The sequence below is a fragment of the Leptonychotes weddellii genome, chromosome 11 (assembly GCF_054177405.1).
Source record: "Leptonychotes weddellii isolate Sample4059 chromosome 11, ASM5417740v2, whole genome shotgun sequence".
NCBI classification, from domain to species: domain Eukaryota; kingdom Metazoa; phylum Chordata; class Mammalia; order Carnivora; family Phocidae; genus Leptonychotes; species Leptonychotes weddellii.
Window position 1 is genome coordinate 15728339 of NC_138379.1, and position 17631 is coordinate 15745969.

Sequence of the window (17631 nt, forward strand, 5' to 3'; positions counted from 1 at the left end):
TGCCAGAGTGAAAGTATAGGACAACTGCACGGAGGTGAGAGCAACTAATTCTGCCTGAAGGTACTAAGGAAGGGAAGGCACGTAGAGTCTGAAGTTTAAGGATGAGTGATCTTTTAGCACTGCTGAGGTGGCAGGGGGGCATTCCAAGCAGAGGGAACAGCATGTGCAAAGGCAAGGGGTAAAATAAAAGCACGGCTGGTTCAGAAAAAATAACAGCATGAAGGCTAGAGACAGGCTGGGTGCTCGTACACCACACGAGGAAGTTTGGACTTCATGCTGTAGGCCATGGGGAGCCTCTGAGCCCACATCTCCCCATCTTGTTCACAGAGGAATATCCTAAGAGATTCTGTTAAATGCTTTGCTGAAATCTAGTTACATTGTGTTTATGGCACTTCTCTGGTCTTCCAGTCTGGTAGCCCTCGCCAAAAAAGGAAATGAAATTAGTTATGCATTATTAGTTTTACTAATTCTTAGTAAATCTACAGTGGTCCTTATTGATCTCCACTCTTCCCCATTGGCTTACAATCTATCTGTTTTATAATTTGCTTTAGAACTTTGTCAGGATTTATCATGAAGCTTATCTCTTGGTAGTGAAGAGAATCCAGATTTATTTGAAAACCAGGATACTGAACCTCTCTGGCCACCTGTCATTTCTTCCAAGCCTTAGAATTTTTCATATAGTGACAGTAAGTAGTTCCCTGATGTCATCTACAAGTACATGCAGTGCCCTCTGTGGGCCCACCCACTTGAATCCACTTAAAACCACTTAAGTGCTTTTCTAGAATCTCAAACCCTACCAAGCTTTAAATTTCACTTTTACAAGAAATTTTTAGTTTTTTGTTTGTAAAATAATATAGACTTATTATAAATTATTTAGAAAATGGAAAAGCATATAGAAGAAAATAAAAAATCACACATATCCCTATCAGCACCTAGAGATGACCACTTACATTTCGGTATATTCTCTTCTATACTTGTTTATTTTAGCTTCTTTCATCAAATCTAAGCAGTCATAAGCTGTAACGTGTACATTATTTTATATGGTGTAAGAAAGAAAAATACTGCCAATTATTGTGTAAAATATCATCATGTGTAAGATGTATCTCAATTGTAGAGATACGGAAATGTGAACAAGTGTAATCATAATACAGTATATTTACTATTTTACAAAAACTGAAGTATTCTACCTGCTATTTTATAAACTGCTTTTGTTCATTCACTAAATTATAAGCGTCTTGGCAGCACAGTACATAGCATGGACATTATGTAATTTATTTAGGCAATTACCAACATTTAGGTGGTTTAAAATTTTTTATTATGATAAGCGACCCCATGATCAATCTTTGCACTTCTGTCTTTGGCACCTATAAGATGATTTACCTAGGGTAAATTATTGGAAGTAAAATTGTTGGTATATTTTTAAATTTTCTGCTATATATGGTCAGACGATCCCAAAACTCATCTCATTAACTCTGTGTATTGCACATTTAAAGACAGTTTGAGAAGCAAAAATGGCATGTTGCTGTCTGTGTTTGCCTATCTTTGATTGCTAGGGAGGCTGAACATTTTGTCACATGTTCAGTGGCCAATTGTACGTGTGTATTTGACGAACGGCCTCTGTACTTGCACATATCCTACTGAAATGCTGTATTTTTCATACTGATTTGTAGGTGTTCTTATTTTTTTTTAAAGATTTTATTTAGTCGAGAGAGAGAGAAAAAGAGCGTGCTAGTGGGAGGGGAGGGGCAGAGGGAGAGGGAGAAGCAGACTCCCTGCCGACCGGGAAGCCCAAGGTGGGGCTCGATCCCAGGACCCTGAGATCATGACCTGAGCCGAAGTCAGTCACTCAACTGACTAAGCCACCCAGGTGTCCCTGTAGGTGTTCTTTAAAAGATACTGATAATCTGTGCTTATCACATAGTCTGTAGAAATATAAATATTCTTCAAAAATACTTCGTTTCAGTCCTTTGCCTTTCTATTTTATGGTGTTTTCTGGTGCCAGAGTTTTTCTTTTTCTCTCTGCCTTAGAAAGTCCTTTTCCACCTGGAAAGTATATAAATATTCATCTAAATTTTCTACTTTTATGATTTCATTACATTTACTATTTAATGAAATTTTCATTTCCATAATGATATTTTACATTTTGAATACCCTTTTCCTTGCTACAGAAGACAGACCTAGTAGAGGAAGTGTTGCTTTCTTTCTGGAACCTGTTAACACACGATGTCACCCTTAAACAGTAAAGCTACTGCATGCTGTCAAATCCGGTCATGACAAAATGTCCTTTTTGGTGCCCTTTGTATTTTTCACAAGTAACACTTCACTCCGGGATTTAACCAAACTGACCCCATTCTTTATATTTTATTATGTGCACCCTGCTTTCAGCTTTGGTAAGTACAACAAATTAAACAAGACATGTTTTCATGAATTTACCTTGAATTTTTGAAGTCTAAGATAGTGAAAATATCCTTTAAAAAAGAAAATTTTTTAAAAAGAAATTTGATCACCACTACTTCATTGCTAGGAAAAAAAGTCAACTGGGCCCTGAACCTGGAGTCCCAAGATGCACTCCAGGACAACTATGAACCCTAAAAGTACATGACATATTCTGATGTATATGCCTTTTTCCTGGGAGTCGTTCTAAAGCATTTATCCAATACTTAAAGAGATCTCTGACACATAAAATATTAAATGTTAATATTTATTGAGTCCTATGTGGCTAGTTCATTTAAAGCATTTTACATGTATAACTCCTATAGTCCTCACAACCACCCAATAAGATAGATATAATCATATTAAACTAGACTATCAAGAACCAATAGGATATTTAAGCTCAAGATGATAAGAATATAAGCCCAGGGGCGCCTGGGTGGCTCAGTCGTTAAGCGTCTGCCTTCGGCTCAGGTCATGATCCCAGGGTCCTGGGATTGAGCCCTGCATCGGGCTCCCTGCTCAGCAGGAAGCCTGCTTCTCCCTCTGCTGCTCCCCCTGCTTGTGTTCCCTCTCTCGCTATGTCTCTCTCTGGACTTGCAGGGGATACGAGTGCTGAAGAAGGGTCCCCAGGACGGAGTGGCCAGAAGCTCTTGCTACGGAGACTGCAGAAGTGAAGATGATGAAGCCACAGAATGGGTGAGAGTTTGCCAAGTCAAGTCTCTCTCTGGACTTGCAGGGGATACTAGTGCTGAAGAAGGGTCTTTTTTTGGGAAAAAATAAATAAATAAAATCCTAAAAAATAAATAAATAAAATAAAAGCAACTGTCCTTATTAAAAAAAAGAATATAAGCCTGATAGGCAATGGTAAAAAAGTCAAGTAATGTCACAACAAACTTTTTATACCAATGACTGTTTCCTCGTTCACTTAGCCCCATTACCTTCTCATCTGATCTCCTTCAAGTCACAAACATATCCTTAGTGAGAAATAAGACTGTGAAATCTGAAAAAAGAAACTGGCATATTAAATATTCAAATTTACCTTGTGGCCCAGGAGATGCCACCTTTGGGCCAGTGATCTCCAGGTTCGCTTGGTAACGCTGTACATTTTCTGCTTGATTCTGTTCTACCTTTTTCCCAGGAGTTTTCTTATGATCTCCTTTGGGTTTCTTGACACGTTTGACCTGGAATGTGATCTGGAAAATGGAAACATGTTGGGGACATATTAAACCAATTATCAAATCTGTAAAGGCTGTGGATATTGGTGGCTTTAAGAGTAACCCGTCCTCGGGGCGCCTGGGTGGCTGAACTGGTTAAGCTTCCGACAGGATCTCAGGGTTGTGAGATCAAGCTCTGTATCAGGCTTCACACTGAGCGAGGAACCTGCTTAAGATTCTCTCTCTCCCTCTGTCCCTCCCCACCCCAACCCCCTCTTGCACTCTCCTTCTTAAAAGAAAAAAGAGTAACCAGTCCTGTGCTAGAGCTTAGAGCTGATTCTCTCCTTCCGTTTAATTTTTACAGATCTCAGCGAAAAATGTTTAGTGAAATAAACAAAATAACCTAGCCTTGAAGGGTGTATACAGGAAAATGAAAATGAAGATGTCTGAACTGGGCAGCTGCAGGCATGCAGGCTTGGAGTGCAGCTCAACAGTCTTCTGCTTCTCCTGCCTCCTGGAAGAGCTAGCAATACAGACAGAAGTAAAGGGAAATGCTTCCTGCAGAACAAGGCCCACATGAAGACTGACCGGAGGGCGGAGTAAAGTGGTGCGACACCCCCAAGAGAAACATCACACTTTGCACCCCCACCAAGACCTGGGCTACAGTTTGGTGTGAACTGACTTGGCAAACTCTCACCCATTCTGTGGCTTCATCATCTTCACTTCTGCAGTCTCCGTAGCAAGAGCTTCTGGCCACTCCGTCCTGGGGACCCTTCTTCAGCACTCGTATCCCCTGCAAGTCCAGACGCCGCCCTTTCATCTCCAGGGCTCCCCCAAAGCCTTCCAGGGGCCATGCCTGTTGAAATTCGTCCACCAAAGCCAGTATCTCTTCAGACATTTTTGTTTCATCTGAATTCTCCATCTCCTCAGAACCATTGCTCTCCTCAACCACTGTACCTGAAATTAGAGCGCCCACATGTCATTAAAGATTACGTGGTACTGCGCTCGCTTCAGCAGCACACATCCTAAAAATTACGTAGTACTCACTCCAGTACTTGAGCGACTCCAACCTTGCTGTTTGAGCAGCTCTGGCTCTGCTTAGAGGAGATTTGATAGCCCACCCATAAAAATGCCACTCATCATCCTCAACATGCACAACGAAACATCCTCTTTGCTGCGTAGCTTTGTCAAAAGCTTGGATGGGGACAACAGGAGCAGCGAGGTGGCAAGCCAGCACTGAGTATACCACCAGTGAGCAGGGGGATGGCTATTTTATAAATGTACTTTTTTGGGGGAAAAAAAAGACCCACTTGCTTTAGATGTAAGACACAAATGGCAAAGATGAAATTTATTATGATGTTATTTACTGAATATGTGGGATTCTCGAAGCTTTCTTCAAGTAGCATATGACATATCAGAGCTGCGTGTCCAGGCCATACAGTCTGTTTTACCTGAACGATGATTTGTTTAATGGGAAGCTATCCTAATTCTACATTCAGGCTCCTATTTTCACTAATGGGTAGTATAAGAAATAGTGATGGAGCAGTGTAATGTTTTCCTAAAATGGTTATCAAGACATTATTTGTTATGTTGCTCAAGTTTCTTATGTAAAGACTTCCATGGATGCTTCCCAGTGCAATGGCCTAGAAAAATTCTTTCTCCTGAGAAGTCAGTGTTTCCATTGTTATACATTAAGGGTTACACATTCCTACAGGTTCCCCTCTATGCCTAGATAACTAGAACATTTAGGGCAGAAATTTCTGAGTTTCTTAATAGAATGCTTTCCTTTCTTTAAAAAAAAAAACAACTTTATTACTTAAACTTTTGCTATTTTGAATTAATGGCTGAATCTTATATTGTGTGTTCCATGTAAGTCATCTGCAATCTTTTCTGGAAGTAGGGTACAAAAACAAATAAAATAGAATACCTGCTTTTGTAATATGCATCCACTGGACAACCTGAGAGCTCGGGGTTGATTGCTCAGAAAATGCCAGTCTACATTATCCTGGTTAAGCCACCCCAATAACCTTCAGTTGGTAATTCTGGCTCGTTCAGTGATTTAGAACATGGTATTACTAAGGCCAAGGTCAGGAATCTCATTTCCGTATTGACCAGACCTATAACCATAGTGAGTAACCCACTTTAGAAAAGCAGAGTATTAGTCTGAAGAGGCGTGGGGTGAGAAAGATGGCTGACCATCAAGGCTTAAAGCAACATAAAGCTTTGAGCCCTACTCATAGAGTGTCACTCTTGGCTCTGGTGGCATCTCTATCTTCCAGCCCACTTTCTATTCCAGAAAGTGGGAAGGTCTGTTGTCAGGCTGGGAGTACCATTAGAAATCTGCTATTCCTTCTTGAAAAAGCTAGAAGGCTCCTCCATTTGTTAACAAGTGACTTTGAAATGTACCGTTGTCCTTTCAAGTAGGTTTCTTTTAGGTTTTTTGAATGAATTGGCTGGTTTTTCTTGATTATTATCATTATCATTATTATTAATGAAGTTCTGAGATAAGCATAAGGTAAAACGGGTTTGCAAAGGCATTTTCTTTAGGATATTCGGATAAAAATGGTTGGTTATTGCCCAAATTATGTGGCAAATAGTATAAATGTAGGGTTGACAAAGAGTTCTAATTTTCAGTTTCTATCTTACTACTACTATATCCTGAATGTCCAACATTGTACCTGACACTTCAGAGGCATGGTTGTAGAATGAGTTAATGGAACTCGGGAATAATTTGGTTTGTGAGGTTCTTGAGGATCTGCTGCTCCTACCTTTGCCTCGTCCTGCTGACGATTCAAGACTTTATAAACTCTAAGGTTTACCTTGTCATGTGTTAAAGGCAGGCATCATGTCTTTAACATAGTGTCTGGCATACTATATGATTTACAAATTTCTCAGTAGCTAACTCAGGAAAACACCTGGACAGGGTTGCTATGAGGACCCCAAAAAGCAACTTAATTAGAACAACTGCCTGCCGTCTGACTTGAGCAACAGAGTTCTAAGTATTCCTCATGTTATTTTAGCTTCCTCTCCTTCCTTCTCCTATGGCCACCATGGGCTTCCCTGCACCTAGTCTTGAGACAGGAAAGGGTTTTTGATAGATTTGGCTGCAGCCAAGAGTATGGGCTTAAAGAAAAGTGGCTTTTGGCCAAAGGTAGACTGCAGGTAACTAATTCCCCAGTGTATAGTTAGAGCTGCATATGGATGCTGTGTTTGGAAGTCTTATTTCCATTCAGTAACTACTACTATTTAGAAATCATTCTAAATAAAGTTGTTCAGTTGCAAAGAACTCTGCAAGCCAGTTCCAAAGGGTAATGCTCCCCTACGCCCAGACCATACGGTAATATATATATATCATTACTGAAAAGTTCTTAGAGAAAGGGCCTTTCATTGATGGAAACTGGTATTCCAATCAAGACAGACTATGGAACTTGCTGCAGGCTTTTGCTGCTGGCAGCCACTAGTCCCTTCAAAGGCTGTAGGGGTTGTGTAGTAGCAATTCCTAAAGAACAACACTACATAGGTAAGGAATGGGGAGACCATAAATGAGCTATGAGTTAGAAACAATAAACCAATCTTTATTTATTTAGAACCTACTATGTGCCTATCTCCATGCTATGAGCCATATAGGTGGGAAACAAAAAGAATCTGACTCTGAGGAATTAAATACAGTTCAACAACATGGGGGTTAGGGGTGCTGACCCCCACACAGTTAAAAATCCACGTATAGCTTTTGTTTCTCCAAAAACTTAGCTACTAATAGCCCACTGTTGACCAGAAGCCTTACCGATAATATAAACAGTCGATTAACACATATTTTATATGCTATAGGTATTATATACTATATTTTTATAATAAAGCAAGCTAAAAAATGTTCCTAAGAACATAATAAGAGAAGATAAAGTACTATATGGTATTTATAAAAAAAAATCTGCATATAAGTGGATGTGTGCAGTTCAAACCTGTATTGTTCAAGGATCAACTGTATAATCAAGGTGGAGACACAAAACTGTATACATTAAACAATCAGAGAACAATTACATTTAAATACTTTTTTTCTAGAGGAAAAGCATAATTGAGTGTGGTCACAACATGCTTCCTAGAGGAAGGCAGACTACTGAGGCAGGATTTAGACAGGCAGGCAGAGGGCCAGGGAGGGCACTCCCGAGAGGGAGGAGCTTGATCGTAAATACTCAAACCCATATGTACACACACTGATGCAGGCATAAGGAAGGCAATACGTGAAGGCACTACTAATTTCCCACGAACTAGGACAAAGAATGTATATAGATGGTATCAGCAAACAAGATACTTAGGGAAGGTGGGTGACATTGAGGATGTCTGGGAAAGTTGGGAGGAAGATTCATGTTTGCTAAGCAGAAGAATAACAAGACGAGAGCCATAATGTGGCATATAAAGGCCAGAGTGGTAAATCAGCTGGCATACTCGGGGGTGGAGAAGGAAGACAGAGGACAGAGACCAGTTAGAAAGGTATTTCAACAATCTCTATATAAAGTTGTTTAAAGAGAAGCTGGCTTAGGGTGAGGGCTATAAAAGGGGAATTTTGAAAAGGGGAGAGAAAGAGGTACATGAAGAAATTTCAGTGGAGAAAAATAGAATTTGGTGGTTAAATGGATACAATGACAAAGAATAGGGTAAGTTCAAAGATAATTTCAAGATTTCGAAGCCTAATGTGAAACAGGGACCTTTTTACGATATGGAGTTTTAGAATCTGTGAAAATGAAAACAATGTTATCTACAAAGACTATGGAATTAGGAGAGGGCAAAAGGGCTTATCATGTTGGGATTTCAGACACTTATTAATTCATTTAAGCATTTGTTGTCTGTGTCCAAAAATGTGCTGAGGGCTTGTAATAGTCCAGGTTAGAATGGACAGAGGGACATATCTCCAGACACTGTCTAATTCTGGAAATACAGAATTCAGGTTTGGAAAGAGGTCTGGACTATAGCAGGATCACAGAAGGTTTTAGATTATACTTGAAGCAAGAAGAAAAAGTAAAATATTAGGATTGCTGCTTGTGGGACCAATGGTATAATATAAACTAAAAACAGAGAAACTGAGATCCCATATCTCTATTATTTTATCTTCTTTAACACATACCATTTTCACACTGGAAAAAGGAGAATAAATATTATGAAGTAAGGAGACTGTGAGCACCCACAGTGAGGCTTAGATGAGTTCGGGTTTTTTCACTTGGATGAATACTATCTCAGGATACTAGGAAAGCTTAGTTGAGTTTGAGCCATGTCAGATAATCTGTCAAGAATCACAGGGACTAGGAGAAGTGCTGAGAGACGGAGAGAGGTATATGTTGTCCTCAAAAAGAAAAAAAAAAAGTAGAAGAAGAAGAAGGGGAGGAGGAAGAAGAAGAAAAAGAAGTCCAACATAATCTTGTAATGTTCCAGACACATCTGGAGATTCATCGGTAAGTCTGGCACCGCAGTTTAAGAGATTTTCAAAGCAGAGCACATTGATAGAAACATGACTTGGTGAACGTGCCCAAAATCATATTAAATGAAGGACTGAAGATACCAAAGTGACCCCATGGAAGGAACAGTAGCTGACACAGTACACACAAAAAAAATCAGGCTTGAAAAATATTTACTAGAAAGATTTTTTCTTCTTTTTTTAAACATTTTCTTTATTTCATTTTTTGACAGAGACAGTGCAAGTGTGGGGTGAGGGGCAGAGGGAGAGGGAGAGAGTTCCAAGCAGACTCCATGCTGACTGGGGAGCCCGACATGGGGCTCAATCTCACGACGCTGAGATTGGGGCCCTGAGATCACGACCTGAGCAGAAATCAAGAGTCAGACGCTTAACCGACTGAGCCACCCAGGCGCCTGGAAAGATTTTTTTTTTTTTTAATTCTAGAAAGATTACTTCGAGATTGGTGAAGGTAACTGGAGTTGTTCAAGGAAATAAGGAAGCTGAAGGAAGCAAAAACATAGGGAGGTAGGGTAGGTAGGAAAAGAGTCATCTTCAAATGTGATTTTAATGAGAGACAAGACTGACTTTGTTAGCTTCAGAGGGCAGGACCGGAGATGAGAAGTCACATTTTAGCTCAATATTAGGAAAGACTTTTGAACGGTCAGAAAGTGGAATGGGCTACCAAGGGAGACTGAGCTCCCTATGCCCGGAGCAGAAGCCGAAGCCACACAATGCCTTGTTAAGGACGCTCCTGAGAGGGAGTGGAACATCAGAAGATGAGCAAAAGAAAAGTGACTGTATTGGGTAAGAAACAGCATTAATAATCTTGGAAGAGAGGTTTGTGTTAAGAAGAGTTTTAGGAAGAATGAAATGAAAGGTGAGTTCTACATTCAAAACAAAGCAGACTGACAGCAAACAGAGGTAAAGATCACACATTCGAAGAGATGACCAGCAAAAAAAAAAAAGCCCTTACTTCAAAATTTGATTCAAAACATCTCCAGAAACTCTTACAAGATTAGTACCAATAGAATGTGGTTTCTGAAGACAAGAAGGGCACCTTCTACCTCTGAGAATGATACCACAGAGAAATACATCCATCTCATAAAATAAAAAGAATATACTGTGGAATTAGACAAATTTGGTTTCACACAAAGACTCCACCACCATAGGGCCTTCGGCAATTCTGTCTTGAGCTCTAGTATTTTCTTTAAAAGGCAGTGATCTGGTTTTGAAGTCACAGTATAAAGCTATAGACTTCCTTAAGATTTCATGCATCAACAATGGCATAATATTTAAAGCCAGTAATCACATAGCACAAAAGTCTTAAATGAAATCACTCAGACTGATGTAGGTAAGGAAATTCACTTCTGAGAAAAAAAACAACAGATCATCAATTTTCATTTGCACCAATGGTGTTTTAGCTGGGTCAGTATAGCAAGAGAAAACTGGGGATTTCAAGAAGATAATCCAGAAGAGCAAACAGATAATCTTTCCTGTAACAACTCTTGTGCAAATGTCAGGGTTCCCTAGGTGTTTATTGAGCAGATACTGTGTGTACGTACTTGCGAGCACTTTGGCTCCCAAGCAGCCTCTAAGTCTGGAAGCAGCAGAGTCACACCTATGTGTGCAGAAGTGAACACTGACTGAGCTCCAACTGTGTACCGAGCTCTAAAAGAAATGTTTCATTTAAATACTAATCACTTGAGGCATTTTTTTGTTTGTTTTTAAATTAATGAGGTAAAGGGAAGCTCAGAAAGATTAAGTAACTTGCCCAAGATTTAACAACTAGTTGGTGTTGCTGCAAGGACATGGTAGCAGAATCTCTGACTACAAAGCCTATGCTCTTCCTTCCGTATCTAAAGTTTACTGAGGGGGCACCTGGGTGGCTCAGTCATTAGGCATCTGCCTTTGGCTGAGGTCATGATCTCTGGGGTCCTGGGATCAAGCCCCGCATCGGACTCCCTGCTCTGCGGGAAGCCTGCTTCTCCCTCTCCCACTCCCCCTGCGTGTGTTCCCTCTCTCGCTGTGTCTCTCTCTGTCAAATAAATAAATAAAATCTTAAAAAAAAATAAAATAAAAAAATAAAATAAAGTTTACTGAGGAGGATTTTTGCACTAGATGATGGGGTATTAAAGCAGTGGTTTTTCCAATGTTAATTAGTGACACAATTTGTACCAATCCTTAGCAAAATGAGAAACATAAAAAGGATATGTATATAAAATTATAATAAACACACACACACATGCATGCACATCCAGATACAAATTTTGGAGTAAGGTTGCCGACTGTCCGTTTTTGAAAAAGACCTTTATTCTGAGATTGTCTTTGCACTTTTTGACATTAAAATTTTCTTTGCTTTTATAAAATAATGGTAACAGCAGATGCTAGTTTTCTTTATAAATGACCTTACTAATTAAAAAATAAAGTTCTAATCCATCAACCCCCTATTTCTAAGGCCCACAGGCAAAGGGTACAATGCATGGGATCAGAAGACCTGAGGATGTGTTTTAGTTATGCTATCTACTGATGATCTTGGTCAAGGGACCTAACTTCTCTGAGTCTCAGTTTTCTCATCTATAAGATGGGCTTGATAATAATATCTGTTTCACACAATTAACACATTAATTCATAAGTTTGTAAATTATATATAAGTGCTGCTGAAGTGAGCATATGTTTGTAAATTGTAAAGTACCATAGAAAGGTAGTGATTATCATAAGTTTATGGTTACTGGAAAGGGCTTAACTGTATTTCTTTAAATTTTCCTCCAAAAATAGAATTATCAAAAACTCTTTAATGTCTATCCTTGGCTTTTATTATAACACACTATTTGCATTTTAAAATATGGAGTTTTTCTCACTCTGATAACCACACTACAGGAAGCCTGCTGGTATAAACATACTAACATACCACGAGTATAGTCCCTGTGCACCTGTTTGTATCTAGGGAAAAGAAGAAGGTGCTCCCAGAATTCAAACATATGGCGAAGAAAAGTTAGTACCTGAGAGTGTAACTAGTAAGAGTCATCATTATACTATGGATTGAATTAGCAATATGTAAAAGAATCCACCCTAAGACACAGTCTGCATGATGCTGAAGGGACTTGGAAAAGACCCCGTCTCAGCCAGGGTAACCATACTGCCTTTTCCAGTACAGGGATGGGATGGAACGCCATGGGGAACACAGGACTAAAGAAACTTAACTCAGGCACTAGGTTATAATCTATCTCAAACAATGATGTACTATTTGGAAAATGAGACAAACAGCAAGATTCTGGTTGGGTTTTATTCTGAACTGTCTGAAGAAAAAAGAGTCTAATTTGGTGGTCATGAGTATTCTGGTCATTAGGGAGCTGTATTATATTGGAATAGGAACAGTTTGTGTAAATTGAATAAAATACCCCTTAACATTGCTCAGTTTCATCTGTGGTGATTCTGAGTTTATCAAGCAACCTCATGATGTCCGTTTGGTTGTGTGGGTACCTGATGCCAGATGGAGACAAGAGGCTGCCAGGCACCAGAGCGGAGTAGCTCCCTCGTAAATGAACAAACTGCCTATCCAGTTTAAGAATCCATCTCTTTTGAAATGGTAAGTGGAAATTAGTTTCCTTAAAGCCCAATGATTTCTGACAGAACTGATGAAACTAATTTTCTAAACCTGCAAAGGTGAAGGTCACAACTTCCCCTCTGAGGTCTAGCTTGCTTCTCTTAGACATCATTTTTTAAATACAAAACCACTTAGAAGGAAACACAGATTTTGTAATTCCTAAGTATGCTAATCCAACCTACACAGGAAGGCAAATGCCACATTTCATTACTTTAACAAATATTTACTGTACACAGAAATATACTTATATAGGACATGATACATAAGAAGTTCACAGTCTGATGGGAAATAAGACACACAAGCATTCACATCGTATGAAATGTACCTTGACAAAAAGTGGGAACAGGACAGCGTACAGAGCAACTAAATGCCTGGAGACCTTTGTGAATGCTTCACAGAGGAGGTGATATTTAAGCTGGATCTTGGAGATGCGTAAGGGTCGTTGACAACAAGCAAAGAGTACATAGGGGCTATTCCCAGCCTGTGCAGACACGGAGGCTCCAAGAGCATGGCATGTGAGGGAAATGGTGGAAGGCTTATACATCCTGCTATGTAGAGCAGCGGTAGATGGTACCACTTGGAGACAAAACTAGGGCCAAATTGCCACATCTCCTATACTATGATACCTGGAGTCTCCCTATAGGTAACACAGAGCCACTGAAAACTTTAAACATAAGCAACTTCTGATCAGATCTGATTTTAGAAACAACTCTTCGGACACAAAATATATTGGTAACAGGGGCTGCTTCTGCTTTTAAAATTTTGTACCAATTACATGTATTATCTCTCTCCTACACAAACACATATACACTCTCTCTCTCTCTCCATACACAAACAGAAGTAAAGGACTAGATATTGGAAATTCAATTATGAAGCTACTGTGATTGCCCAAGCAGAAATGAAGAAAGTCTGAATTCAGGCAGTGGCAGAAGGAATAGATGAAGAGATAAACAGATGCAACAGGTCTTGGATACAGTGGTGACCGGGTGAGTTGTGATGCCATTAAGAGACAGCAGGGATATAGGAATTAGAAGCAGTTCAAGAAATAGGATGAAAATGAGGACAAGTTCAATTTTGGATATGTGCAATTTGCAGTGCCTATGGCACACTGAGATAGAGACCACTAAAGAAGTGGAAATAAGATCTAGAGTTGTAGAGTATGTCCTAACTGAAAATAGAGATTTGGAGTCACTGTTATATTCAAAAGTATCTGAGACACCAAGAAATAACACACAGAGGGTTAAGAAGAGGGATAAGAAAAAAAGACCAATGTTAAGATCCTGGGTAATCCAACAAATAAGGGGCAAAGTAAAGAATAAGTGAAAGAAATCGAAAAAGATGTCCTGAGGACAGGAAGAGAGCCAAGAACAAGTGATACCCCAGAAGCCAAGAGGAGAAGGAACAGAGTTTCAAGAAGTGGGGAGTTGTGCATAGATCCAAATGCAGCAAAGTGGTTAAGAAGGATGAGTACTACAAAGTCATTCACACTGGCAATTATACATTGACCGATAATGTCAAGAACTGTTCAGTACAGCATAGCTCAAACTGTGGTTGTAGAATGGAATTTTAGGAGAGGGCCTGGTAGGTATTTCTATTATTCCAAATCTTTAAATATTATTGGGTTAGCGTAAATAGAAGTTATCTTGCTTTTTTTTCAATGACTTGCTCAGTAGACTCTTGATATTAAGAAGAAAGACTGGTATATAAATGAATCAAATTTGTCCTAGCAAAATAAGACATGGAGGCGAAAGAAAAAAGAAAGAAGTGTGAAGAGCTTTGTCACATGCTAGCCGGTCTTCCATCTCACACCTGCGGGTCACCCTTGTGATTCTACAAATATAATGAGTGTCTATTAAAAGAAGAAAACTATTTAAGTAGAGAAAAGCCTAAACTCAAAGCTTGAGAGTTGATTTTACCCCAGAAGAACAGCTCAGGTCAAATCAACTTACTTTCAAGTCTAAGGGCATCTGAATCCCTCCCTGAATTCTCAACAGAGAGTACAGGCTCCTCCTCTGTTCCTGTCTCAGAGGGCTCTTCTTCGGCAGCATCCAGTGACTGTGAGTTGTCAAAATATTTCTGTTTGTCATGGCTGTTGTCCAGGGTTTTCTCATGACAATTACCTCAATGACAAGAGACACAGAGACAGCATATTAGAAACATCTCTCTTAGGTAGTCCCATGGCTCAAGGTCTTCAAGTAGCAGGAAGAGCAAAAAGATGACAGTGTCAGTTTTTCTCCAGCAGGACACACCAAAATCAGTGAGCTGGAGCACCTCGAGCCAGATCTTTATTGTGACTCAAGATTTTGCACTGAAGTTTGAGTTTCACCTGCTAGGCCAGCGAAAGAACCAAGTGTTTCGGGGAAAAATTATGACAAGGATCAAGTCCCAAGATCTCATTTCATTTATAATGAATGACTGTGAAATATTTCTTTGAAAGTCAGAAACATCACAAAAAAGTGGTTTTCCTTCTATTTGCCTTTCAAAGGTGAGAAATGACCAATTAGTACCCGAATAAGTCTGGAGATAGATGAACTACAGCAGAGAAATATAATATCCATTCTTGCATCACAGCTTAAAATGAAAGATATAGCAAAAGGCAAAGGATTATAAATTAAAAACCAAGGACTTAAAGAGGGATGGTGGTGGCAGAGAATCCCATGTTTAAGACTGCAATATCACAAAGATGTGGATTTTTTTCTTTTGGAAAACAAATTCTGCTCATTAGAAGATTTACTTTAGTGTAAAAGGTCACATCTGGAATGTAATCACTGTGCTCTCTGTTACTTTCTGGTATATATAGGGAGCCTGACCTCTTGCTACAGTTTTGCCAGTGAGCTGAAGAGCTCTGACTCTATTAGGGATTGTGTGTTTATATGGATAAAGAGCCACTACCCTGCATTACCTGATGACCATTCTCTGGGTAGGGGAATGCGTTACTAGGCTGGTGTGTCTGATGTGGCAGTGATCCGGCCACCTGAGTCGGACTCCTCTTCCTCTCTTATGTTTGATGTGCATCGTCACTGAAGATGCATGCTCAGTGGAAGCCTACCTTTCCTCTCACAGAACAATTCTTCGGGTAAGAGTGTCTAAGTAACTTCCCTCCTTTACCAGAACATTCAAACATGCTCTGCAAGTTTATTTTTAATAGAAAACTGCCTCAAAGAGATGTATGTACCCAATTAAGCTCTTTCTGCAGCAATGGAAGTACAAGAAGTCTCTTTCTGGATTTGAAGATTCCCTTTTAGATTTCATAATTGAGGAAAGCACTTTTCATGCCATTTCTGTTATTGGGCTAGGAAAACCTAATGGACTCAAAACCTTTCCCAACTCATGGAATTTGGAGTAAGGGGACTGCATGCTTAAGGAGTCATTTTTATTTTCCAGTTCTACACTCTCACACATCTGAGGCTACCATATTTAATAAGGTTATATCAGAAACCGAATTTTTTTGTTTCAGAGGAGCTTAGCTCTCAAGCAGCTCATAAGCAACTTGGGAAGACAGTAAATACAAGACAACAAACAATAATGAGGTAGCATACTGCGCAAACTAGGTGCTTCAGAGAATAAGCTTTGAGCAGGTAAAACTTGAATTTTGAGGAATAGGTAGGACTTAAAAACGGGGAACTACAAGGAAGGGAGCCAGTATCTGCTGAGTGCTTTGTATTTTTTCTTCTATTTACCCCTCAAAAATGCCTTGTGAAATAAATGATTTTCCTTTTACAGATAGGGAACGGAGTCTCAGTGAAATTAAGTAACTTGCCTAAGGTCAAACAATAAGTAAGTGGTAGATCTGAGACTTGTCAGTTCTACCCTACTAGAAAGCTTCTTGGCTTTCTACCAGTCAAATGCCACCTTTTTTAGCAGAAAAGAGAAGGTGGCACTGTACGCAGGAAGGGATGATGTGTTGAGCAAAGCAACGCGCACAGGAGTTCTCATTTGTGTTTGGGAGACGATGAGAAACACAGTTTGAGAGATGGAAGGTGTGTGTTGTGGTTGGGTGTGTGTGTGCACCCACTGAAGGCTGACAGGCAAGATGCCATGATCAACGACAGTCGCTGTCTTTCTCCAAATTCTTCCGTGAGAGAAGAGAGGTAGAAGATTGGTTTCCATTTCTGTCTTTACCATCTAGTATGTGCAGGCAAGTATGGGGAAGCTAAGCATAAGAGCATTAAAATAAAGCAGTGACAACAAACAAGTGCACACACCCAACTGACTCAAATTTACTACGAAGAACATCACACTTCCTAGCGACAACTCTTAACTGGGATATAAATAAGCATGACTATTAAAAACACAGGGAAAATAATGATGACAATGATGTTGATGACTTTCAAACATACGTTATTCCCAGTGACTATTCTCTGCTTTCAGCTTTGGTGTTTGCCTCTAAAGCATTTTGCACCTTGACACAGGTTGAGTGAAACAATGTTACAAAAGCAAAGGACAAACCTTTAACACTGGGACCCAGTAAAATTCTGTGTTTTCTGCAGTTGATGACTTCCTCCTCCAACCTCTGCCTCTCTGATTTTTCTCTCCCACTCTCTTCCCATTATAAAAATTTAATTGGTTTCATCTTTTTAAATGTCTGCAATATTTAAAAATGCCTCATAGGTAATTTATAAGATATGATGTGCATAAGATCCTGAAGCTAAAATTAGTCCTCCTGCATGACCTCAAACCCAGACGCCCTCTTGAAGCAAGCCTTGTGCATTCTAAGAATGTCTTGTCCTCCAACTCAGGAAACTGGGGCCAACATCTCAGAGAGAGAAGGCAGAAGAGGGGATTAGGGAGAACTGGGAATAAAAAGGAATAAGAGGGGCGCCTGGGTGGCTCGGTTGGGCGACTGCCTTCGGCTCAGGTCATGATCCCAGGGTCCTGGGATCGAGTCCCGCATCGGGCTCCCTGCTCGGCGGGGAGCCTGCTTCTCCCTCTGACCCTCCCCCCTCTCATGTTCTCTCTCTCTTGCTCTCTCATTCTCACTCTCTCAAATAAAT

The 17631-nt window shown here is 39.9% G+C and overlaps 1 protein-coding gene across 5 annotated transcripts in view; it reads right to left on the reverse strand.

Annotated features, from left to right (window-relative positions):
• The window catches only part of TTC17 (tetratricopeptide repeat domain 17), a 118324-nt gene that overhangs the window by 29788 nt on the left and 70905 nt on the right, over positions 1 to 17631 (reverse strand). For 4 of the 5 annotated variants that reach the window (XM_006728794.3, XM_031020524.2, XM_031020517.2 and 1 more), the window contains exons 17-19: positions 14587 to 14757; positions 4285 to 4544; positions 3473 to 3626 (exon numbers count right to left, since the gene is read on the reverse strand). In XM_006728794.3, the coding sequence (XP_006728857.1) occupies positions 3473 to 3626; positions 4285 to 4544; positions 14587 to 14757 (585 nt within the window). The remainder of the gene's footprint in view (positions 1 to 3472; positions 3627 to 4284; positions 4545 to 14586; positions 14758 to 17631) is intronic. The other variant, XM_006728795.3, reaches the window with a different exon arrangement.